General features: G+C 45.5%; 1 protein-coding gene across 1 annotated transcript in view; it reads right to left on the bottom strand.

Annotated features, from left to right (window-relative positions):
• Window positions 1-25,790, bottom strand: part of LOC126229575 (aminopeptidase N-like) — a 166,043-nt gene that overhangs the window by 121,147 nt on the left and 19,106 nt on the right. Inside the window, exon 3 of the mRNA XM_049942342.1 lies at window positions 11,272-11,455. Coding sequence (XP_049798299.1) covers window positions 11,272-11,455 — 184 coding nt within the window. The remainder of the gene's footprint in view (window positions 1-11,271; window positions 11,456-25,790) is intronic.

The raw sequence follows: 25,790 nt of genomic DNA, 5'->3' as shown, positions 1-25,790 counted from the left end.
ATTATTTCCATGTCTAGATTAGATGTTATAATGATTGCCATAGATTAATAACTATAAAAGTAAAATAAGAGTGTCTGAAATGACAGACCATCAATGTTTCATTATGTAAATTTATTATAACATAGAAGGTCATGGGAAAAAGTTAGGCATAAGACTTTTGTAAGAATTGTACAGATGACGAGGAACGTGGCAATGCAGAGGCCAGCCAGCGCAAAAACAAGAGGTCTTCGGCTACCTGCTAGAGGGCGAGCGTCCCGTCCTACACGCTGACAGTCACCCGGCTGCCTACCTGAGGGATTACACGGGACCCTCGCCCCGCCACAAGCGAAAGTGGGGCTGGCCGTTGACCCTGACACGCGACAGCCTGCTAGCTCTCCGGACGCGGCAGCCGCTTGGAGGGATTCCCTGCGGCAGACCACGTTGTCGTGAGTACACGAAGAACATCACATATCGTGTCAGAACCTGCGCCTCATGTGCCTCAGGACAGAAAGGGACGCTCTATACTCACCTGTTTGGGTTTTTACAACTCACTAGCATTGGCCGATCTGCATACACAAAGCAGTATCGTGCCACACTAACAAATGTATGGTCTCATGTCTTACTTCTCCTCTCTATTAGAGAGCAGTTTTTAACAATAGTCGCTCCTAGTTCGATCCTGTATGGATGACCTCACACACTTGTGGAGTCACTCCACGTGCCATCATCCCTCGTCGAACTGCAATATTGGGAAACATAAAGTTCTGTCCAGCGAGAGAAGAGACCTAGACTAGTGATGTATCCCAACGAGTAGACCTCAGAGACAATTAATCGACGTGAGGAGAGCCTATCACTGTGTCTTCCTACCATACGGCCGTGATCATATGCGTGGGTCTGACTACAATCTCAACAGCGTACTGCAGACACTCCAGAACTCCCTATTGCTGTTGCCACAACGTAGCAACTACAACCGACGTTTAGCCTTATGTGATGTCAGTACAGTGGAATCAGTGAAGTGCCACGGATATTTCTAACAATGTGATTTAGTGCCTCATTCTCAGCACAGTCGTGAACTTTGTGCAATGTGCACGCACAATTTGATGCCCCATGAACCTTGTTTTTTTTGTTTTTCTTAAATTTCTTTCTCTTATGTTGTTTCTGTAATGTATGTTATACCTTGTATGCGTTTGTGTTTTACACTGTAATTCTTATTACAGATTACTGTATTGTTCTCCACATCATGTTTTTTTTGTATTTTGTGTTTATTGTTGTGTGTATGCTAACAGTGTGCCTGAAGTCCCCATAAACTGAAGCAGATACCACCACTGTCATTGTGAATGGACCATCAGTTCAGGGAACATTTTGTAAAGGTTATTCTTGCTGCAGGGAGACAGAATGAATCGGAGGTTGTAACTAGATTCTGAAAACTCACAAAGAGATTGTTAACTTAAATATTATCATGTGTGAGTGAGGTCAGGTTAGTTTAATGATTAAAATTGTTGTAACATCTTGGGCATTTAATTGCGGAGCACTCCAACTCTGATCGTAAAGAATAAACTGCTCCATATTTGGCTCAGATGCCCGGGCCATGTTTAGAGCGTGAATGTCTGCGTGAATCGGTGTTTGGAAGGGGCTCCCTGGGTATGGATGTGTGATGTGAGTGTTAGTGTTCCATATTAAGAAGGTGAAGTTGGCTACATCATAAATAATCCTCCCTCTATGAGTTGCATTTTTCAGTTGCAATGATCTTTTTTATAGAGTGCGGTATGTGGAGTCACTTTGTAAGATTGTTCTTGGGCGATTGACTCACTACCTTGCTCCTAAGTGAGCCAACCGCTCACCAATTACAATCTAAAATGGCGTAGGGGCAATGAGAGGTGGCATGAGCCCCCTCTCATATTTCTATCTTACGATTCTCCTCTCTAGTTGCATGCGGTGGAGGGTTGCTTTTCCTTAACACGCGTACTTCCCACGCAGCGTCTCTCGTCACCCGGGTGGGCCGGTGACAGGCGGGCTCTGTGGAACTGGAGAGAGTTAAGCCGACGTGTGTGAGGCAGTCGAGTGAATGCTTTTCAGACGCCGACATTGTCAAGAGACACGCCCGCTGGGGTGTGAAGTAGCGGCTGGGCTAGAGGTTCCGTTACTTCAGAGAAACTTTGCGAAAACACTTTCTGGCGGGCTACCAGCGAGGCGTGGGAATGACTTGTGTACCCACGCAGTTGTGGCGGGAAAATTCCCGCACTTTCTGCAAAATCAGCACAGAAATTGGCGCCAAGAATCTCCATTGGTGGAATGGTAGTGCTCCGGCAATGGAGTGGAATTTCCGCCGGTTTTCGAGTTGCTGATTGGAACGTAACCACGGCCACTGTCGTGGGGGCGGGAATGTTCGGTGTTCGGCCTGTACGGGTGCTCTGAGTAGTCGGCAGTCGCCTTTCGGTCGAGGACGTCGGAGCAACCAGCCCTCGCCTGCGGTACGCCAGATCGTGTTCTGGGAGATAAGAAGACTGTTGGTAATGTACGTCCGCAGCACCGGCAGATAGGGATTTTCCTAGGTGATAATCAGAGCTCAGCAGAGCGCGCCTGTTCATCCTTTTCTAACTTTGTTCAGTTTCGAGTAGCAGCAATTACTATTGGGTTAGCTGTGTGTCTCTCTTGAGATTTGAGTGGAAAGGAATTGGCTCCACATACCACTTCGTCTTAAACCTCACGATCTAAGTTAGGGACAACTTCACCTTTACTGTGTTTGTATGAATCTCCAATTTTAGCCAATTTGATGTTTTATATTTCCTGTGTCTCTTTTACTATTCTGCGTTTAATCTTAATAAATCGTATTGTTATTTTGGACAGAACTTTCTTTCTGTTAATCAATAGAGCAACCCTATCATTCCTCACTATGCTAATGAAACCTTTGTTTATTTAACTTATTTATCAAATTAAATTATTGCAGGTGCCAAACTCTCTTCTACTCCACTAGCAGGGTTGATTAGAGTCAGTTCGCGTATTTGTTTTATCCTTGTGCAACAGCAAAAGTCGGAGTTAGAATAGGGGGGGCTTAGAGCATGATTTACACATGTGGATTCTAGTAGAATTTAGTGATAAATACACTACTAGCCCCGGCACCTCGCAAGCTTATCATACACACCCCAATTTTTGATGCATCTCTTGTACGAAGACCATGGGAGCTACAGCCGTCCATATTCCCAACTTTTGGATTTACCCATTTCTGGCGATGTGCTCCTTGTCTCTGCACCTGGGCTCGCCTACAGTGGTCGCGGGGCGTCCACGTCACATCGACTCGCACTCAGCCCAGCAGAAAAATCCAGCTCTCCTCAGTTCCAGCCCAAGGTGGACGAATACCTTGACCATATACTCGTGACGTTAAAAGACCAGGGAAAATGTTGTAGTCAAATACTGAATCTGACTCAATACATTGAAGATGGTTTTGAAAGGAAAGTAATAACCGCAGATGTGTTTATTAACCTTTCCGCTGCGTATGATGCAGTAAATCACCAACGACTCCTCACGAAAGTCTGTGAAATAACGAAGGATATTCGACTGAGTTACATGTTAAGAACCAGGGAAATCCACAAACATGCAATAATTTTCTTCAGGCTAGTTTGCAGATGACATGCGGTCAAAAAAACGACGAAAACGAGCACTAAAATCGATGTACAATAACACAGTTCAATTAGCGATGTAGTTTTAAAGTGAGCGTCCAAAGCAAAACGAAGCAAATTGCAAATATTGTATTTCCTACGCCTACAGTAGTTTAAGTATTACAAATGTGATCCTATACTGTACAGAAATAAAGAATTTAACCCACAGAAGATGACACATTGGTGTCGAAACATGTCTGGGGAAATATAAAAATAAATTAATTGTGTTTGCATAAGGCTGATTTCCAAAACAACCCAGTTTTTAATATTATACTTAAACTAACTGGATCAACATGAAGGGCGTAGTGTAAATTTCTTCCATCATCGGTAATGGGACTGTTTTGCAGATGGATAATGCGCAGTACCTGTATGTGAGACGTCTTTCCGCTCCAAACAAGTGGACGTCGCTTTAAATGAGACGGTCTAGATTGTCATCGAACGTCTGAGGCGTACGTCTGTCCACACAATATACTCACTTGAGGCCATAGCGCCACAAAATATCAGACAAAAAGTAGCCAGTGAAACAGAGAGGAAAAAACAGCAAACCCAACCAAAGTAAATTCTTCCAACTCGTTCGAAGTCAAGGAAGAGCTTTATAAAACGGACAGTATTGCTAGAAGGCCAACCTGAGATCCGCCGTCTCTCTTTATGGTTGGAGTCTCTGCAAAATATAAGCCTGCATCCTGAAGAGGAAATCACACAAAACAAGGGCAGTAGCTACAATATAGTACATGGGGAGGTATGAGTAGATCTGATGCGAAGTAAACGTGGTTATGTGGGGCTACTCTGAAAGAGACCATTGTGAATGCGGAGAAACGTAGGTTAAACACTTGCTCATGTGCCCAAGGATGGAGACTGTTTGACAGCGGAAGATTTGTTTTTATGGAATCACGAGGCCATTAAAGCCACAGAGCTTTCGATGAAGAGACTACAGATGTTTTCACCTGGACATGGAAAGTAAAGCAAAGAAAGCTTACATCTAAGTACTGTGAGCTTTAAGTCTCAATAACGTACAGAAAATATGATTGAACTTTTATTCTAATAATAAAATACGAAGGTTTAGCTTATACACTGGCAAAAAATATAAAAAATTTAAACATTTTCGTTTTCTGAAATACGATTTGTAAAGCAAAAGTTCGACTGGTTCAGATGTTGTTGGCACACCGTGAAGCGAACATCTAACACTGTGAAAATGTGTGGCTCTGAGCACTATGAGACTTAACATCTGAGGCCATCAGTCCCCTAGACTTAGAACTACTTAAACCTAACTAACTTAAGGACACACACACACATCCATGCCCGATACAGGATTCGAACCTGCGACCGTAGCAGCAGCGCCGTTCCGGACTGAAGCGCCTAGAACCGCTCGGCCACAACGGCCGGCGCAATAGTTCGAAATTGATACCTGGAGATCACTACAGTGTTAACATCAGAAGTTATAGGCTAATCTACTCAAAAATTCTTGGTGGGTGACAAATGATTGTCGGAGCCTCAGCAGTTGTTGCACCAGCCCTTGACGTGATTGACTTCAGCGCTCTCGTCGCAGACTGACTGCCGTTTTGTGTCGTGGCTCAACAACGGTGCTTACTCAACTAAAGGTTGTCTCGCGGTTTACACTCAACTCGACGTTCCTTGCTCTGATTGTCAGGGTTTAGTCTCCGCCACTGATATAGCTCACTTCGTTATGCCATATGAGGGAATATGCCAGATATTGCTTTCGTCGGTTACGCCAGTTTGTTTGGTGTCAGGAAACCTTCATCAGTCGCCGCCAGTCTCTGTTGTTGCATTAGAGCGGCCAACTGCGCAAATCGACCACTATAATTCCTATGTGGACCACAACGCACTTACTATCCGAGTTCTTCGGTGAATGTTTGTTTGTTAGAACAGATGCCATACATCAATATTAAAGCGAGACTTAAAAGCTTAAGTACTTTTCTTCCTTTGTAACATCTGAACAGTTCATTTGCCCTTTGTAGCGAAACGACTCTGTAAATTCCGTACATATGGTACGGATTATGTTTGCCAAATGTTGCTTTAGATCGTCAAATGCAGTATTTAATTGCTGCCAATGATACAGTGAATTTAGCCAACAACGAACCGTGGTTTTTTCGGCGTGTTCACATAGCTTCATAAATACACCCAAGCTTCATCAGAAAAAAATGCGCCGTTCGCGAGCGATCTTCCATCAGGCATGTGCGGAAACAGCCAGCTGCAGTAGTAATGGTGATCTGGGGAAACAGGAGGAAGAAGATTTAGGGACAGCTGTAAGATTGGGAGGAAACTGTGAGAGATTATTGAATGAAATTTAATGTCAACAAATGTGAGACCCTGGCTACAACTAGAAAGAAAGATAGACCAATTAAAGGAATAAGGATTGGCGGTGGACTATTGAAGAAGGTGAATAGTGTCAAGCACTTGGGAAGCGTGATACGGGAAATGGAAGAAATGAGAAAGATATCACTGAAAGCGGTAGACAGGCAGAAGCATTCTGTTGGAGTGTTCGGAGACTGGTTTAGGACAAAGATGTTCAACAAAAAAGCAAAGAATTAATAAGTAGAAGTTGCTACGTTCCAGTACTGACCTATGGGTCTGAAACATGGGTAATAAAGAAATGAGACGTAAGCAGACTACAAGCACGTGAAATGAAGTTCTTCGGAAATAGAACAAGAGGAACAAGGAGAGACAGGTTGAAGAATGAAAGTGTAAGGGAAATAGTGAAAGAGGAACCCTTGCAGAGCAGGACAGAAAAATCAAGGCTACGATGGAATGGACACATAAAGGAAATCGAAACTACGAGGATTTCCAAGAAGATGCATGAAATGGGGATGTAAATGAAACGACCAAGAGGAAGACGAAAGGATAGAGGGCTGAAAGATGTGGATGTTAGAAAAAGAGGCAAGAGTAAACACTGAAAGATGGTGGGAAAACAGAACTAGATGGTGAGCTTCTGTTGCAAACAGACCCAGATTGGGGCTGAAATTGTCCAATGTAAAGAGATGAAGAAGAGTTGCTGACTTCGAACAACAGTATTTGAACTGATCAGTTGATGCAGTACCGTTACTTCAAGACTTCCGTTTGAGTCTGTATACAACAGAAACCACTGTGACAGCAGCCTTAAGTGCTGAATGACGCAGTGATACTACTAATTATACTACTAATTCGACTCGTTCGGTTGAAACAGACACGCCACTTAACACAGTGCACGAGGGAGGGGCCGGAGAATATGCGGTGATCGGACCCGGCCTGTGGGGATACTGGTTGCGCGCAGCGCCAGAGAGAGTGCTGTCTCTATGTGTGAAACATCCTGCATTGACCATACACTGCACACATGATTACAGCCATGATGTCACACTGTGCACACATCCATAATTCACGACTTTCCCACAAAAGCCTCTAGAGGTTAAACTATCCAGTGTTTTTTGGTTTGTAATGCAGCCAGAATTAATAATCAATCAGTTGACAGGTAAGAACCCTTTGGGAGTGGGCAGCCCACAGCTGCATCCATAATCTTCCTATCAAGTACATTTCGAGTTCCTTGAAAATTCAATCGCGATTTAAATCATTAACGTAATTTCCTTGGGAAAAGAAACTCCATGACAATGATTTTTCACCTGCTGAGGAACCTAAATCTGAAAACAGATTTTGGGTGAAGTTATTTTAAGAGGAGTAGATAATTTATTTAAAATGACGGCAACTGTTAAAAATTACACAGCTTTTCCTCTTGGAGTCATAGGGACAAGGCGAGAACCGCATCTCTGGCGGTTGTACTGAGCCTGTATAGGAAACCTCTCTTGACAAAATAGACGTGGTCAGCTCCTGTGTTTGGCAAAGGTTCTATTTTATTTATCTTTATCTTAAAAATGTTTCACATAAAAGCTCGGCCACACACTGGACATTGAAGAACAACAACAGATAGAACAGATAGAACAAACTTTCAAAATTTTAGTTATTAAAGAAATCAGTATCCAAACTTTAATTTAAGTTATCTGAAGGCCTTATCTTAAAATTAAAACAAACTAAATTAATAGACGGCTGAAGGCCTCGCACAATACATCAGACTAAAATGAAAATCACAATCTAAAAGCAACAGAACAGTGGTGCTCAGAAGTGTTCCAAGAGTCGGCCTGAGAAGGTAGCTCTAATGTAAGGTGAGGTGAGACAGGCAACCAAGAGTAAGGTTAAATAATCGGGTGGCAACCCGACCCAGGGACGGCAGAAGGATCGACCAACAACCTAATCAATTCCCTTCTGCCCGGCCAACGGTACGACAACGGTAAATATCATCTGAGGACGGAGATACCAGCCGCACTACGTCTTAAAAGTGGCGTCTAAAAACAGCCAAGGCACAATAACCGCTCTTAAGAAAAAAATAGAACAAACAATTGAAAGGCTGTCGAACTACATGCCGTGCCGGACAGCATCAACAAGGCGAGGAAAAACACACTGCTGGAAAACTACGCTAACGACCAGGGCAGGCAACTGGGGCGTTAACGGCCACAAGGCAGAAAAATAGCGCTGGTGCACTTCACTGGTAAGTAGCAACCATTTTAATAGTTAAAGACCAGACAGGAAGACGGCTACAAAATTTCGCCGACTCCAACACACCACGAACTTTGTAGCTCTCACAGTTAGCACCTCACAATCCGACCGTGCGTGCAAGCCACCAGCAGTCCCGGCCTGACCTCGCCCGTCGGAAACTTCCTCGCTGCTCTGTCCCAACCGACTGACTGCCACACACACCACCACACGGGAATATAGCGGTCACACCAAAGCTGGTACAGCAGTACTAGTATCGACAAGCACTGCTGCTGCCTCTGACCGAGGAAGTCAGCAACTCATTATGCTAGTAACTCAGGGAGAAATAAGACGCCACTCGATTGCGACAAACTGTCAAAGAACAAACGGCATCGATGCGAGCTGGCCACGGCTCAACCAAAGAATAGCACCAGGTAAGCCATAAAAGGTCTCACTGTTACCACGTCCTGAACATTCAGTTTGAACTCCGAGACGGACTAGAAGCTGGAGTATTGTCACCGCCATGGATGCTTCGTCCTAAATGGATTTACCATCTTGCAATTAGTAGCAGTTTAGATGTTCATTGCCTTGAATAGAAAACATTAATGTCGCTTACATACGCACGGTATTTCGTTTGCTAAGTAAACCCAAGTCTCTCGTGCTACGATTGTAATACCGACGTCGCCAGCCATGTCGTAAGATTCACCAGAATATTCCTCTTTAGTGCCTTGATCTGCTCTCTTGGTTGGCCTGATCGTAGTTCTGTATATCTAGCTGTGGTTTAAATACTTGCCCCCCTGAGTCGTTTATCAGTGTACAGGGTGTTTCAAAAATGACCGGTATATTTGAAACGGCAATAAAAACTAAACGAGCAGCGATAGAAATACACCGTTTGTTGCAATATGCTTGGGACAACAGTACATTTTCAGGCGGACAAACTTTCGAAATTACAGTAGTTACAATTTTCAACAACAGATGGCGCTGCAAATGATGTGAAAGATATAGAAGACAACGCAGTCTGTGGGTGCGCCATTCTGTACGTCGTCTTTCTGCTGTAAGCGTGTGCTGTTCACAACGTGCAAGTGTGCTGTAGACAACATGGTTTATTCCTTACAACAGAGGATTTTTCTGGTGTTGGAATTCCACCGCCTAGAACACAGTGTTGTTGCAACAAGACGAAGTTTTCAACGGAGGTTTAATGTAACCAAAGGACCGAAAAGCGATACAATAAAGGATCTGTTTGAAAAATTTCAACGGACTGGGAACGTGACGGATGAACGTGCTGGAAAGGTAGGGCGACCGCGTACGGCAACCACAGAGGGCAACGCGCAGCTAGTGCAGCAGGTGATCCAACAGCGGCCTCGGGTTTCCGTTCGCCGTGTTGCAGCTGCGGTCCAAATGACGCCAACGTCCACGTATCGTCTCATGCGCCAGAGTTTACACCTCTATCCATACAAAATTCAAACGCGGCAACCCCTCAGCGCCGCTACCATTGCTGCACGAGAGACATTCGCTAACGATATAGTGCACAGGATTGATGACGGCGATATGCATGTGGGCAGCATTTGGTTTACTGACGAAGCTTATTTTTACCTGGACGGCTTCGTCAATAAACAGAACTGGCGCATATGGGGAACCGAAAAGCCCCATGTTGCAGTCCCATCGTCCCTGCATCCTCAAAAAGTACTGGTCTGGGCCGCCATTTCTTCCAAAGGAATCATTGGCCCATTTTTCAGATCCGAAACGATTACTGCATCACGCTATCTGGACATTCTTCGTGAATTTGTGGCGGTACAAACCGCCTTAGACGACACTGCGAACACCTCGTGGTTTATGCAAGATGGTGCCCGGCCACATCGCACGGTCGACGTCTTTAATTTCCTGAATGAATATTTCGATGATCGTGTGATTGCTTTGGGCTATCCGAAACATACAGGAGGCGGCGTGGATTGGCCTCCCTATTCGCCAGACATGAACCCCTGTGACTTCTTTCTGTGGGGACACTTGAAAGACCAGGTGTACCGCCAGAATCCGGAAACAATTGAACAGCTGAAGCAGTACATCTCATCTGCATGTGAAGCCATTCCGCCAGACACGTTGTCAAAGGTTTCGGGTAATTTCATTCAGAGACTACGCCATATTATTGCTACGCATGGTGGATATGTGGAAAATATCGTACTATAGAGTTTCCCAGACCGCAGCGCCATCTGTTGTTGAAAATTGTAACTACTGTAATTTCGAAAGTTTGTCTGCCTGAAAATGTACTGTTGTCCCAAGCATATTGCAACAAACGGTGTATTTCTATCGCTGCTCGTTTAGTTTTTATTGCCGTTTCAAATATACCGGTCATTTTTGAAACACCCTGTATAACGTCAGTAAAGGCTGTCATCGGCTAAATATAGTGTTTTGCTTAATTGTGATCTCAAAACATATCAATATTTCCATTATGCTTTATTTTAATCACTAGAGTTGTGGAAGTCAGGGGGTAAAAAGTAAAGTCGTCTGGCATTAATGACTGCGATACCCGGAAGGGCAAGTTCAGCAGCCTAAGTGGAAAAGTTTTCCCTATCCTTCGCGCCCACTTGCATCTTTCTTTCGCAGTGTGGGAGAGTTGTGCACGTAAGTGTATCTGTCAAGTGCAGACGACTGTGATGGGTGTGTGCATAGTGTAGCCTCATGTTCTTGTTGGAGACGGTGAGAGAAGAGCTAAAGTGAAACTCGGTGCTGGCAAACTGCTTATTCCTCTCGTAGGGCACCAACGAAGCGGCCGAGCTTAACATCCCCATCCGATGGACGGATCACCATCAACAGTGTCCACTGTGGGGAGGTTTGGAATTGAATCCAGAGCGTTTGGTGCAAAGATAGGTTATCAGGAACTTCTTTCTATCGTAAAGGCAAAGGGGAAAAATGTGAAAAGCGCACCCGTCAAAGTAATGCCCACGCCGTGTGGCGCTTACCTTCAGTGATCTGACGGGAATCGGTGTATCCACATCGGCAAGACCGTTCACGACAGGGGGATGGGGAAGAGGAAGGGGGTGGGAGAGGGGGAGGGGGGTAGTCACAGTCAGTGTGTGCAAATGGAAATATAAACGGGCCCAGTTATACTAAGTCGAGGTCTCCTCACCTGCTCTGCAAATGTGACGACCAGGAAAGCTCCGTGCTCGTAGCTGGAGCTGACGGGGCTGCCACTGGCGTCGTATGCCGTGACGGAGGAGACGCCGAGCGCGGCGTGTAGCACGATCTGCGTTGTGTTGCGCACCGCAACCACCGTCAGGTTTGTCCGGCCTTCGAAGGTGAAGCTGCTGTCCCTGTAGTGGCAACAGAGTTCTTACATCTTTGTTTACATTTACTGGGTTCAGAAAAAGTCCTTTATTGGTCGCGATCGCAATTTATTATTTTTATTGATTACTAGTTTCGGCTAAAGTTGTCAGCCATCTTCTGATCACCGACACCTAACTATGATCACCAACCGGTCGGACACATTGTCATAAATGTTGAGCAGGCTCCATAGCCCACTTTTATTACACACCTCGATGAAACATTAATGTAAAGTCACACAAGACAAACAAAATGGTTCAAATGGCTCTAAGCACTAAGGTACTTAACATAAGAGGTCATCAGTCTCCTAGACCAAGAACTACTTAATCGTAACTAAGCCGGCCGGTGTGGCCGAGCGGTTCTAGGCGCTTCAGTCTGGAACCGCGCGACCGCTACGGTCACAGGTTCGAATCCTGCCCCGGGCATGGATGTGTGTGATGTCCTTTGGTTAGTAAGGTTTAAGTAGTTCTAAGTTCTAGGGGACTGATGACCTTACATGTTAAGTCCCACAGTGCTCAGAGCCATTAGAACCATTTTTGAATCCCAAATAACCTAAGGTTCAAAATGGCTCTGAGCACTATGGGACTTAACATCTGTGGTCATCAGTCCCCTAGAACTTAGAACTACTTAAACCTAACTAACCTAAGGACATCACACACATCCATGCCCGAGGCAGGATTCGAACCTGCGACCGTAGCAGTCGCGCGGTGCCGGACTGCGCGCCTAGAACCGCTAGACCAACTAACCTAAGGACATCATACACATCCATACCCGAGGTAGGATTCGAACCTGCGACCGTAGCAGCAGCGCGTTTCCTGACTGAAGCTCCTAGAACCGCTCGGCCACAGCGGCCGGCCAAGGCTAACAGATCGTCGCATTCACTGGGAACACCATTACATCAGATAATCGTCACATGAGCAGAGCGAGATCACAATTAAAACACTACCTCACTCTAGAGAAGTAACATCAGGAAACGGCACATAAGTTTCACTGAGAGAAAAAGCTTCTCAAATTGAGCAAGTCAACAACGCATTGGTTCACCTCTGACCTTATGCAAGTAGTTATTCGGCTTCACTTTGATTCATAGAGTTGTCGGATGCCTCTCTGAGGGATATAGTCCCAGATTCTGCCCAATTGGCGCGTTAGATCGTCAAAATCTCTAGTTTGTTGGAAGGCCCTGTCCATAATGTTCCAAACGGTCTCAATTGGGAAGGTATCCGGTGACCTTGCTGCCCAAGATGGGATTTACCAAGCATGGAGGCAAGCGGTAGAAAACTTGTTGAACTGTAAGCCCAGTATGGTTTGCCATTAGGGGCAACAAAACGGGGCGTAGAATATCGTCGACATATTGCTGTGCTGTAAGAGTGCCGCGCATGACAACCAAAGGGGTCCTGCTATGAAATGAAATGCCACCTTAGACCATCACTCCTGGTTATCTACGACGGGCGACAGTCAGGCTGGTATCTCACCGCTGTCTGGGGCGTCTCCAGAAGTTCCTGGAATCTTATTGGACCAAAACTGTCTTCAGTGATGAGTCCCGCTTCGTATAAAGCCCCGATGACAAGCAAAGACATGTCTGAAGACACTGGAGACGCCCTGGGCAGCAGAGGTGGACCATCGCATTATTGGCTTGCTCAATTTTTGAAGGTCTTTCTCATGAACAAATCATTCAGTTTTCTGAAATTGTAATAATTCGTTTGTGCATGCATATCACACTCATCGATTTCCGTCTCAATCTGATAATTCCTTCATGGAATACTGCTTCTTTTTTTTCTTTTCTTTGCTTTTAGGCAGTAAGGCAAGCACACGCCAGTTTCTTGTGGGGGAGTTACCTCAAGTAGATCACCGACAGCTTCGCTACGTCACAGTCTTCTAAGAGCAGCTGTTACTGGACTCTGCTTTATTCGTCGTCTCGTCTTGGTTTACGCTGAATCTGTCAGCAATGGTCAACTAAAAGTAAAACATTTCCACACGATGTATGTGTTAGCGTACACTGTATCACCTGGAAAACTCTCAGCTTGTTCACATTATTATCAAGTGTCACTGCTAACACGCCATTCTAGACGCTCATCTTCAGGTACTTCTTCGACTACTCTTCTTCTGGCCTTTACTTTAACCTTGGTGTAACCATTTGGTGATTTATTTGTATTAATGTTTAAACATCAGTAAATACTGTAATTGTAAAAGTGATTATTTATTTGCTGTAGGCTTCAGGAAGAATGAACCTTCAGCAGAAGGTGTGTTCGTGACGTCAGCGAATCGTTCTGCTTTGTGGTTATCGAGACTTTGGCTCATGACTCTGACCCATACGTCTGTCCCCCAGCATCTAAGTGACAACGCAAGAAATGAAGTACCGCCCCATAAGACAGTGTTAAATTTATTACCATAGTTATTAAAGTAAAGCCTTCAATAAAACTGGACATCGGACGAAAGTAAAGAGGGAGGCTTGACGATTGTAGGGACATGGGAGCGTCAGTTCCAAATGTGGCGCCGGACTCCTGCGCCTTCTGACGTCACTCGGTCCCACGCTGGGTCTACAAAAAATACGGGGCCCGCGACGAACTTGTGATGTCACACTAGTCGCCTTGTCCACCGGATTTCGTGAAAGCTCGGTTCCACGCAGGGCCCACGGGAATTCAAACGTCAGTGAAAAAGTTGCTCACTAAAGGTCTTAACTTTGTAGTGTGCTATCGAGAGCGTGCACGCATTTAAATGCGCACTTGAAAATTATTAAACACATCTAAAATAGTTACTGGTCCCTGCCGGAGACTGCTGAAGGCGCTCGTAAGCCCTGTAGGGTCACATGCTGTGACGTACACGCCGAGGCTGTCTTTCTCATGGGTCTTTGTCCCGTGGCAGGACAGAGCTGCTAGGACCTGCCCAACTCGCCTTCCGCACATGCGTCACTGCGGCTCTCTCAGGGAGGTTCCACGTGCTGATATTGTATCGATATAAGCAAAACACCATGTCAGCCACGGCAGTCAGCAATTTTAACTCCTAATGATGATGGAATTTGGAAATTTGAGGTAAGGTCTTACGGGACCAAACTGCTGAGGTCATCCGTCCCTAAGCCTACACACTACTAAATCTTTAACTTCCGCTATGGACAACACACACACCTATGCCCGAGGGAGGACTCGAACCTCCGACGTGGGGGAGCCACACGGACCGTGACAAGGCGCCTCAGACGGCGTAGCTACCCCGCGCGGCTAATGACGATGGCAGAGCCACCTATCGAAAGCTCCAGTGGTTTCATTTGAAATGACACAGCTTGTAAACTGAGAAGATTTTATTGAAGTATGTCATCATAAAAGAATTAAAAAATACATAGTCATGAAAGAAGACCAAATTGGATGACCTCATCGACACTCACGGCGAATATGTTGTTGAATTGAGATAGCCCCTTCCACTGAGATTCTCATGACAGATTTACCCATTACAAAGAATTGGCTTACAAAACATTTGATCGATCGATTCTTGAGTACTGTCCATCTTTCTGGGTCATTTACCAGCTCGAATTCACAGAAGAGATACAGAAGATAAAAATGAGAGTGACGTGCTTTGTCACGGGATCGTTTAGTATTCGTGAGAGCGTTATGGAGGTGTTCAACCAACTCCAATGACGGACGCTGCAGAGGCGATGTACGTCATGGAGAGTTTTACTGTTCTAATATGTAAAAATTGACGAATAAATAAAACTAGTGATAAAGTAAATAGTCGTTATGCCCACTCACCAATCGAAGATGGTACAGAGAAATGGTGACTAATAGGGACGAGAAGTACCCTAGGCCGTAATCCGAGGAGTGGTTTGCAGAGTATTGGTGTATATTTAAAATCTGCAGCTCAGTCATTCCTCAGTTTCGTGAAATAATGTGAAGAGTACAGATTTGTAGCGAGGGGATCAACAATTGATTCACCACTCATTCCCATGCTAAGCTGTGCCCTCTTCGACGAGGTTGGCTATAAGTGACGCATGTTTTCTTTGTAGCGCATAGAGCTGCTGTTACAGAAATGAATGGCGACTTACAGCTAGCTGTGGCGTTAAGCTGTCAGCTATATCTGCACTATCTTAGGAAAAGTGTTGGGACAGCCCTATGTAAAACAGTATTCAAGTAACAGTTTTCGTCCATCTAACTTTTTAAAACGTAAGCCCATACTTTTTAATATCATCTGACGTGACGTTTTCCCCCTGAGAAATGTTCGCTTTCTTTTAAAGAAATTAGCAACTTGGCTATTGTGGGGTATTCTCGCTTTTTATAGTATCCGTATATGTGCCGACGAATTGCATCGGGTTGGAAAGAATCAATATCTGTAACAGGAGGCCTCTTTCTTTTTCTCTCTCGGAGTACTTAAAAACACACTGTTTCTCCCACAGGGGGTTTCTTCCACACTGTTTACTTCAGTGTCTTGCAAATATTGAAGTAGCACCCCTTTCCTTATAACTGTTCTTTGACTGAATCCTAGCCGGCCGGAGTAACCGAGCGGTTCTAGGCGCTACAGTCTGGAACCGCGCGACCGCTAAGGTCGCAGGTTCGAATCCTGCCTCGGGCATGGATGTGTGTCATGTCCTTACGTTAGTTAGGTTTAAGTAGTTCTAACTCCTAGGGGACTGATGACGTCAGAAGTTAAGTCCCATAGTGCTCAGAGCCATTTGAACCTTTTTTTTTTTTTACTGAATCCTAGAGTTCTTGAGGTACTCTCTATAATTTATCGGCAGAAATCGAAGAATGCCCATGAACAGAAAAAAAATTCTTTTTCTTGCTCGTAAAACGCGTCCTCCGCAGCAATTCCAAAGCCTGACTATTTAATGGCACTCTACGGCGCAACGGATTGTCGCTTGGTGAACGACATCATTTTGGTGACATTGTTTAATAAACAAAAACTGTAGTCGAGACGGTAACACAACACAACGCAAAAGCAGGCGTTCGCGCACTAACATACAATGTTTACACGGATGCCGGCGACGTGGTAGCGTCGACGCCGGAACCGGTGCTGTTATTGGTTCAGAAGAAGCAGCGCCTCGCTTTCCTCACTTGTTAGTTACATTGCCAACTACACGGCGCTTCAGGAGTGACCTTGAAGTGACTTTTTTCAGCGGCCCGGCTATAATTATTAATATTTGTCCTACTACATTAAGACAAAAAAAAGACGCACCACGCAGGATTTACGAGAATGCGACGGAAATCGGTAGATGTGATAGACATGTACAGACAAAAAAATGATCACAATTTCAGAAATATTGGATTATTTATTCAAGAGAAAGCGCTTCGCCGGCCGGAGTGGCCGTTCGGTTCTAGGCGCTGCAGTCTGGAACCGAGCGAGCGCTACGGTCGCAGGTTCGAATCCTGCCTCGGGCATCGATGTGTGTCATGTCCTTAGGTTAGTTAGGTTTAATTAGTTCTAAGTTCTAGGCGACTGATGACCTCAGACGTTAAGTCGCATAGTGCTCAGAGCCATTTGAACCATTTTTGAAAGAGCTTCACAAATTGAGCAAGTCAATAACGCGTTGGTCCTCCTCTGGCCGTTGTGCAAGCAGGTATTTGACCTGGAATTGATTGAGACAGTTGTTGTATGTCCCCCTGAGGGATATCCTACGAAACTCTGTCCAGTTGGCACGTCAGATGACCGAGCGAGGTGGCGCAGTGGTTAGACACTGGACTCGCATTCGGGAGGACGACGGTTCAATCCCGCGTCCTGCCATCCTGATTTCGGTTTTCCGTGATTTCCCTAAATCACTCCAGGCAAATGCCGGGATGGTTCCTCTGAAAGGGCACGGCCGACTTCCTTCCCCATCCTTCCCTAATCCGATGAGACCGATGACCACGCTGTCTGGTCTCCTTCCCCAAAACCAACCAACCAACCAACCAACCAACCAACCACGTCAGATGGTCAAACTCCCGAGCTGGTTGGAGGGCCCTGACCATAATACTTGAAACGTTCTCAGCTGGGGAAAGATCCGGCGATCTTGTTGGGCAATGTATGGTTTGTTAAGCACGAAGACAATCAGTAGATACTCTCGCAGTGTGCGGGCGGGCATTAACTTGCTGAAATGTAAGCCCAGGATGGCTTGCCAGGAAGAGTAACAAAACGGGGCGTAGAAAATCGACGTCGTACTGCTGTGCTGTAAGCACGCCGTGGATGACAATGAACGGGGTCCTACTAAGAAAAGAAATGGCATCCTAGACCATCAGTCTCCGTTGTCGGGCCTTGTGGCAGTAAGATAGCCTATTTCTGTCCAGGGCGCCTCCAGGCAAGTTTTCACCGCTCATCGGGGCTCAGTTCGAAGCGAGACTCATCTCTGAATTCTACTCCAGTCACTGAGATTCCAGGACGAAGACGCATCTCGAGAGGCCTGGACAGTGGCAGGATAGCATATTTGTCTACCTCCGCAGGAGAGTGATGAGCGCGTCTGACTGCCATGCAGTGAAACCAAATTCAGTTCGCATTCCTCTGAGGGATTTTTCTTTGGAGTTAACAGAAATACGTCGCGAGGCCAACTGAGGAAATCCTTGAGTTAGAAGTAGCGCGCGTGGGATTTATAAACCTGTCAATGGCTGAAAGAGCGTTGTGCTGGCTGCAAGCTCCACTATACTGTATCAAAATGAAGCCACTGAAAGAAGGGGACATGGTGACTGGTTAGCATCGCGAGTTCGCCCGCGCTTGACAGCGGTGTTAGCCCGAAATATTTAACCAATATGAGATATTCCTGATGCTCGCCACTAAAGTTGCCGGTTATCTTCCTTTGTTATATTCAATATCTCGTGTTTACTCGCATTTAAAGAGAGATGCTGTTCATTAGACCAAGGCGGTCATCCATGGACGACACTTTCCTGTAGACTACAGTATCGCCTGCGAACATTCTGGTAGTGCTGCTGACACTATATGATAAATCGTTTGTGCCGGCCAAGCGGTTCTAGGCGATACAGTGTGGAACCGCGCGACCGCTACGGACGCAGGTTCGAATCCTGCCTCGGGCATGGATGTGTGTGATGTCCTTAGGTTAGTTAGGTTTAAGTAGTTCTAAGTTCTAGGGGACTGATGACCTCAGAAGTTAAGTCGCATAGTGCTCAGAGCCATTTGAACCATTTGATAAATCGTTTGTGTGACTCGAGGACTTCAGTGGGGGTTATTACGCTTCCTTGGCGTGCACTTTCGTTTGCAGTGTACTGGGTCATATTTGTCCAATATCCATCACATGTCTGTGATGATACATTCTATATGTTAGTTATTCCTCGAACATATTGTACAGTGCCAGCGTCTTTTAGAAATATAGCAAGATAGAAACAAAAAATGGCTCTGAGCACTATGGGACTCAACTGCTGTGGTCATAAGTCCCCTAGAACTTAGAACTACTTAAACCTAACTAACCTAAGGACAGCACACAACACCCAGTCATCACGAGGCAGAGAAAATCCCTGACCCCGCCGGGAATCGAACCCGGGAACCCGGGCGTGGGAAGCGAGAACGCTACCGCACGACCACGAGATGCGGGCAGATAGAAACAGTTTTTGCGCCTGCACCTAAAGTTTTCCTGAAATCATGTACGAATAAAATACCTTAAGAAAATTCTGTGGCATAGCGTCTTATGATCCGTCATCCTTCAAATTTGTGACTGTTTTTTCACCGTGTGGATCACAAACCCATTTTTTATTATGGGCGATACCGCCGTCCTCGAAAAGCATCATCAGATCTTGTGATCCATGTACCACTTGCAGTAGGATCAACTGCGCATGACACACGGGCCACAACAATTGATTATGGATTTTGAAGAAAACCGAAATAGGTTATACAGTATACAGAAAGTGCTTTTATGATCCAGGCAGCTGTTTTTCACACAGATTATTTTTCCTCAGTCCCTTTTCTGACGAGGTAAGCTTTGATTGTGACCCCTTTTGGCGAGACAGGCCGTAGGTGGCACTAGTTTTTCGAATGGTAAGCTATTGTAGCTGACATTTTTTTTCGCAGACTATGTCGTGTGACTGGAGCCTCCCGTCGGGTATGCCGTTCGCCGGGTGCAAGTCTTTCGATTTGACGCCACTTCGATGACTTGCGCGTCGATGGGGATGAAATGATAATAATTAGCACAACACAACACCCAGTCCCTGAGCGGAGAATATCTCCGACCCAGCCGGGAATCGAACCCGGGCCCTTATGATTGACAATCTGTCGCGCTGACCACTCAACTACCGGGGCCGAGCTTTGCAGACTATGAAAAGAGGGAATAAATGACTTTCGGATATGTACTAACAGTCACTGTTCCATTTGAGACCACTCTTCAACATCTTATGTCCCTGGACTGTAGTAGTGTTGGACTTACTCTCCACTACAGATGCTTTTTGTCTAGTGATAAATCAATTAAACAAAAGAGGGGCAGTATGGGAGCTACAGAGCACTGAAAGTCCGTATATTCTGGTAATGAAATCGCACATTCAGAACTTACGATGAAGCCCTACCACAATGTCTTCGTTAAGGTATCGCTCACAAATAACAGCCTCTTGGAGAGCAATTTTCTTGCTGTACCACAGTTCGATAAACAGATACAATATCACAAATAAGTCCACTCCCTAGAGAGAGTGCGGAGAGCAAACCAGATTGAAAGAAGCCTGCCATGGGTAACGAACACTACCACAGAAAACAGGGGTCAGACGTTAGAGCCCGCATCTCGTGGTCGTGCGGTAGCGTTCTCGCTTCCCACGCCCGGGTTCCCGGGTTCGATTCCCGGCGGGGTCAGGGATTTTCTCTGCCTCGTGATGGCTGGGTGTTGTGTAATGTCCTTAGGTTAGTTAGGTTTAAGTAGTTCTACGTTCTAGGGACTGATGACCATAGATGTTAAGTCCCATAGTGCTCAGAGCCATTTGAACCATTTGAATCAGACGTTAGAGCTTACCACGTTACAAAATGTGGATATGCGAAGTCGATACTTCACAGTACACATGCCGCGGTAGCACAGTCGTAACATCCGTAGTTGCAGCCCGCTTCCGAGGGCTAAACACAAGGCTTCTCCCAAAGTTATGGAAGGTAACAGTTGTAACAAAATTGCAGTAACTGTCGCTTGACGACTATCGAGATTCAGACTCGTTCAGAATCTGTGTGGGCTGGAGAGTGGCTCTCCGGGCTGTTTCCAGACTCGGACGCCGCACCTCGGTGTGTGTCGGCAGTTAACAAATAGATTCGCGTAGCTAGCGTGACATGGGGTGGAAACGAAGTGTTGGTGCAGCATCGCTCCGGCGGAGAAATGGTCTCTTTGTCCCTCTGCATGCGACACGTTTTGATCGCCAATGCTCCGACGATGGTCACTTAAATTGAAATAATGACCAGGGAATTTTGCTGGACTTCGCCGTCTTAGGGGTTTTCTATATTAATTAAAAAGGGAATATCGAAGTTACTCCGCCCCTACAATCGGTTGTGCTCTGTCTAGACAAATTGGTGGTGCCTTTTTTTTTGTGAAAATTTACTCAGTAGAATCAAAAGGGAGATTAAGTTTGGCAACTTGTTAGGTAATCAACTGAACGGTCTGAGTTTAGTATCAAATTATACAAAATTTAATCAGGACTTGTAACACCATAACTCTAGTGCTCTACTGATTTATTTTGCTTTTTTTTCATTTAATGTTACATCGTTGAGCTTCTGTAAATGTGTTCGGATCGACAACACAAAATTGTATACTCCTTTCTTTGTTAAAACTGTGATGTCATGGTTTGATTCTATGCAATGTGGTATATCTGTCATTTAAATTCTTTGTCCCATTCGGAGGGAACAAAACTTACTATATATAATTGTAATTTCTGTGTGAATAATTTTTTTTAGAAATGTCAATATGTGCAAATGTTCTGTTTTATTTAATGTGTTTGGTTGCTGTTATGTAAACTGCTGATCCTCACTTAGGGTTCTTAGTTAGTTTATATGTAAAAGGTGTAGTGGTTACCCTCGGGAACGGAACTGTGTAGCGCGCGCAAATAGTGGTTGGCCTAGGTAGAAAAGATGGAACAAGAGTCAGTCGGGGACGAGGTATGAGTCGGGGACTAGCTACTGAACTGTGCACTGCCATGTTAATGTTGTATATTGTGCTGGTTCCGAGAGAGGTTTTTTTCTGCCACTTTCCCATGCCTCGGATGGATGGATAAATAGCTGGAACGATTCTGGAATTGGTATCTATCATCGCCACCAAGAAATGAGAGAGTCTAGCAAATCTACCTGCAATTCCACCTACCAATATGCAATCGCCACCACATTGCGCAATCACTATAATGGAGCACTATAATAATGTACAGTGAAGGATCAGCTCATTGGATGTTTTAGTGTGCACAAATATAAGGTAACTTGTAACTGAATTTATGTACCTACCCTGATTTTTTCCTTATCATAACACCTCTCAGGTTCCTCTCCGTTTGAACTATAGTGATTACCGAGTGTCCCTACTGAAAGAACATTAAAGACCAGTGTCTCTGCTAATTAATGCCTCCTGAACATAGTAAAAAGAAAGTTAAAGTTAACGTGGCAAGAGAGTGAGTTAAGGTTAATGATGCTTGCTGGAAATAATTTTTCTAGTAAAACTGCTTATTAATGTGTTGTTGCCAACTTCAAATTAAAAGTTCTGAAGACTGAGGCTTATAAAGTTTTGCTTAGTAAATGATCACATTATTGCCTATTGTAAATCGCAGAAGGTGAGTCAGTATCTTACATATATGTTAATTTTGTCTCTCAATGTAGTAAAAGTGGAAAACTGCAGTTGTGAAACGTTATATACTCATGTTTGCTAAGTGTTTGTCTCTCTTGTGTATTGGAAGTGCATATTAATAATATAACAGGATCCACAGTTTGTCTATTGTGTTACTGCTAGGTAACAAGTAATGGAAAGACCACTAATTATCAAAACCATAATTTCTTTATTCAAATGATAGTGAGAAGCAACCTGTTAGTGGATTCCAATTAACTTTCTGTGGTGTCACCGCTAGACACCACACTTGCTAGGTGGTAGCTTTAAATCGGCCGCGGTCCATTAGTACATGTCGGACCCGCGTGTCGCCACTGTGTGATCGCAGACCGAGCGCCACCACATGGCAGGTCTAGAGAGACGGACTAGCACTCGCCCCAGTTGTACGACGACATTGCTAGCGACTACACTGATCGAAGCCTTTCTCTCATTTGCCGAGAGACAGTTAGAATAGCCTTCAGCTAAGTTAATGGCTACGACCTAGCAAGGCGCCATTTGTACCATTGCATGTATCTCAAGATAGTCTCACTTGTATCATCAAGAATGCTGTATACCAAAGAACGATATAAAAGTTAAGTGTTCTAGTAGCTACGTTCTTTTCTTTATCACATTCATTACGAATCCTGTTCCAGACTTAACGCCAGACGGCGTGAGTTGACGCGTGCCCTTTCGGCTACTTCACTGTGGACTGGCTGCCTTAACAGTCCACTACATTGGCGACGAGTCTCAAACGGGACTTTAGCGTTCGTATTGTATTAATTTGCTTGTGTCATGGCTTCGCCACATTCTCCAGATGTACTGTCCGAATTTTATCGCTTGCAGAATCAGCAGACGCAGGCGTTATTGGATGCCCTGGGACAGCTCGTCCAGGGTCAACATGCGCTGCAAAACGATGCGGCCGCCGCCGCTTCATCGCTACCGCAGCCACACCATGCTGTTGCACCTCAATTTAGGCCCTACGAGGCGGCCAACGAGACATGGCCGGAATGGTCCCGACAATTTGGATTTCATCTCGCCGCCTACAGAATTCAAGGTAGTGAGCGGCAGCCGTTTTTGCTTTCGTGTGTAGGTGTGTCCACCTACCGTGTGATAGTGAAATTGTTTCCCCGGCGCGACGTAGCAACTCTGTCATATGAAGAAATTTTGTCTGCTTTAGATGCCTATTTCAAAGAAACAGTAAATGTCGTTGCGAAAAGGTATACGTTCTTTCGTACAAAACATACGGCCAGTCAGACTAATAGGGAGTGGGTTGCAACTTTGCAAGGACTTACTAGGGATTGTGCATTTGAATGTGACTGTGGACTCCCTTATTCAGATACTATGGTGCGTGATGCAATAGCACAAAACGTTTCTGATGTTCGCATACGGGAACAGATTTTGAAACTAGTTAATCCCTCCCTTCAACAAGTGATAGACATATTGGATAGGCAAGACACACTTGACTTTGCACAAGAATCATTTGACACTTCGCCAGCAGTGTGTCACATTAACCGGCCCGCCGGGCGCGCAGCACGGGACGCTAAACGGCCCTCGCGCATGTCCGCGCAGCCACGTGTCCCGCGCAAGCAAGCAAATGCAGTGAAATCATGCCCGCGGTGTGCAACTAGACATTCGCGTGAGAATTGCCCGTCACGCCAAGCTATTTGCTTTTTCTGTAATATGAAAGGACATGTTCAAAGTGTTTGCCAGAAAAAGCTCAGATCAGACACTCACAACCATTCCAGGCCCTTTGCTTCGCGCCAGAATCGAACCAAGGACACTCAGGCTTGTGAACCTTCGCCCATGGACATTCATGTAGTTAGTGCCACTCCGCCCAGTGTTCCTCTCGCTAACAGTGACTGTGTTCGTCCCACAAAAAGTGTGCGTCGACGTCGCCGGTAATCCCGTAATGTCTCAAGTGCTTCTGTGCCTGTATCCGTTCACGTTGCACAAAACAGTCGCTCTTGTCGTCAGCAGGACAATAAACTTTTTGTAGATTTGGACTTTGCCGGACAAGTGATACCATTCCAGCTCGATACCGGAGCTGCAGTTTCATTGATCAATCACGCCACGTACAAACAACTGGGCGCACCTCCGTTGCGTGCCGCAAATGTTAAGTTAAATAGTTATTCCGGACAAGCTATCCCTGTTTTAGGACAGTGCAGCCTTCTTGCAACATACAAGGGACAAACAAAACCTGTGTCTTTTTATGTTCTTCGTTCTTCTTCGGCAGTGAACTTGTTTGGTTTAGATTTATTTCAGTTGTTTAACTTCTCTATAGTCAATCAGGTCCTATCAGTGAATCAGACTGTGCCTTCAGCCAGTGTTTCTAGTCTATGTGACGAATTTGCAGACATTTTTGCACCGGGCCTTGGTTGCGCTAAGAACTATGAAGCACAATTTGAACTGAAAGTCAACGCGCAACCGAAATTTTTCAGAGCGCGCAATGTTCCCCAAGCATTGCGTGTTGAGGTCGCAAGAGCATTCGATTCTTCCGAACTTGCTTGCATGTTCATTGATGCGGAAACCGATGACGTGGTCGAATCGTTTCCGATTGATTTTCGTCGTGTAGCTACAGCCACAGCAGCTGACCCTGTCCTTGCTACCGTTTTGCGTTTTGTTGCTACGCAATGGCCCTTGTCAAAGTCACGGATCGAGGATCCGTTGGTTCGCCGATTTTTTGCTCACAAGGAGAGACTTTTTGTGCGACGTGGTGTTTTGTTGTTGCGTTCTGGTAATGATCAGTCCAGAGTAGTGGTCCCACGCTCGTTACAGTCCTCTGTCTTACGGCTCCTTCACCAAGGACATTGGGGTATAGTGCGCACGAAACAACTTGCTCGTCAGCACTGTACTTGGTTCGGAATCGATGCTGCGATAACGAATATGTGCTCTTCTTGCATGGCGTGTGCCGAACAACAATCCGCACCGCCGCGGAAATTCTTTGCATGGCCGAAAGCCACTTCCCCTTGGCAACGCTTGCACGTCGATTTTGCTGGTCCATTCTGGAATGCTCGATGGTTGGTTGTGGTCGATTCTTTCAGTAATTTTCCTTTTGTTGTCCGGATGTCTTCCACGACATCATCTGCCACCATCCAAGCGTTATCCGCTATTTTTTGCGTTGAAGGTCTTCCGCAGACTATTGTTTCCGACAATGGCCCACAATTCATGTCCGCAGAATTTCAGTCATTCTGCACGGCCAATGGTATTCAACATCTGACATCCGCGCCGTTTTCGTCTCAGTCAAATGGTGCCGCTGAACGTTTGGTCCGGACTTTCAAGTCACAGATGTTGAAGTTGAAAGAGTCGCATTCTCGGGAGGACGCGTTATTGCTCTTTTTGTCTTCGTATCGCTCTCAGCCCCGCGATGGTCACTCGCCAGCTGAGTTGCTCCACGGTCGTCCTCATCGAACCTTGATGTCTTTGCTGCATCCGCCGCATCAGGTTCCTGTGCAGCAGCAGACTCCTGCTTTTGCTCCTGGCGACGTTGTCTTCTATCGCAACTATCGAGGTTCACGGCGTTGGCTCGCAGGGCGCATTCTTCGCTGCCTCGGCCGCGCGATGTATTTGGTTTTGGGGGCCTCTGGTGAGGTGAAGTGCGTCGGCATCTCAATCAGCTGCGCCTCTGTCGTCGC

Source organism: Schistocerca nitens, unplaced genomic scaffold (genome assembly GCF_023898315.1).
Source record: "Schistocerca nitens isolate TAMUIC-IGC-003100 unplaced genomic scaffold, iqSchNite1.1 HiC_scaffold_375, whole genome shotgun sequence".
Taxonomy (NCBI): domain Eukaryota; kingdom Metazoa; phylum Arthropoda; class Insecta; order Orthoptera; family Acrididae; genus Schistocerca; species Schistocerca nitens.
This window is presented reverse-complemented; position numbering and strand designations above follow the sequence as displayed.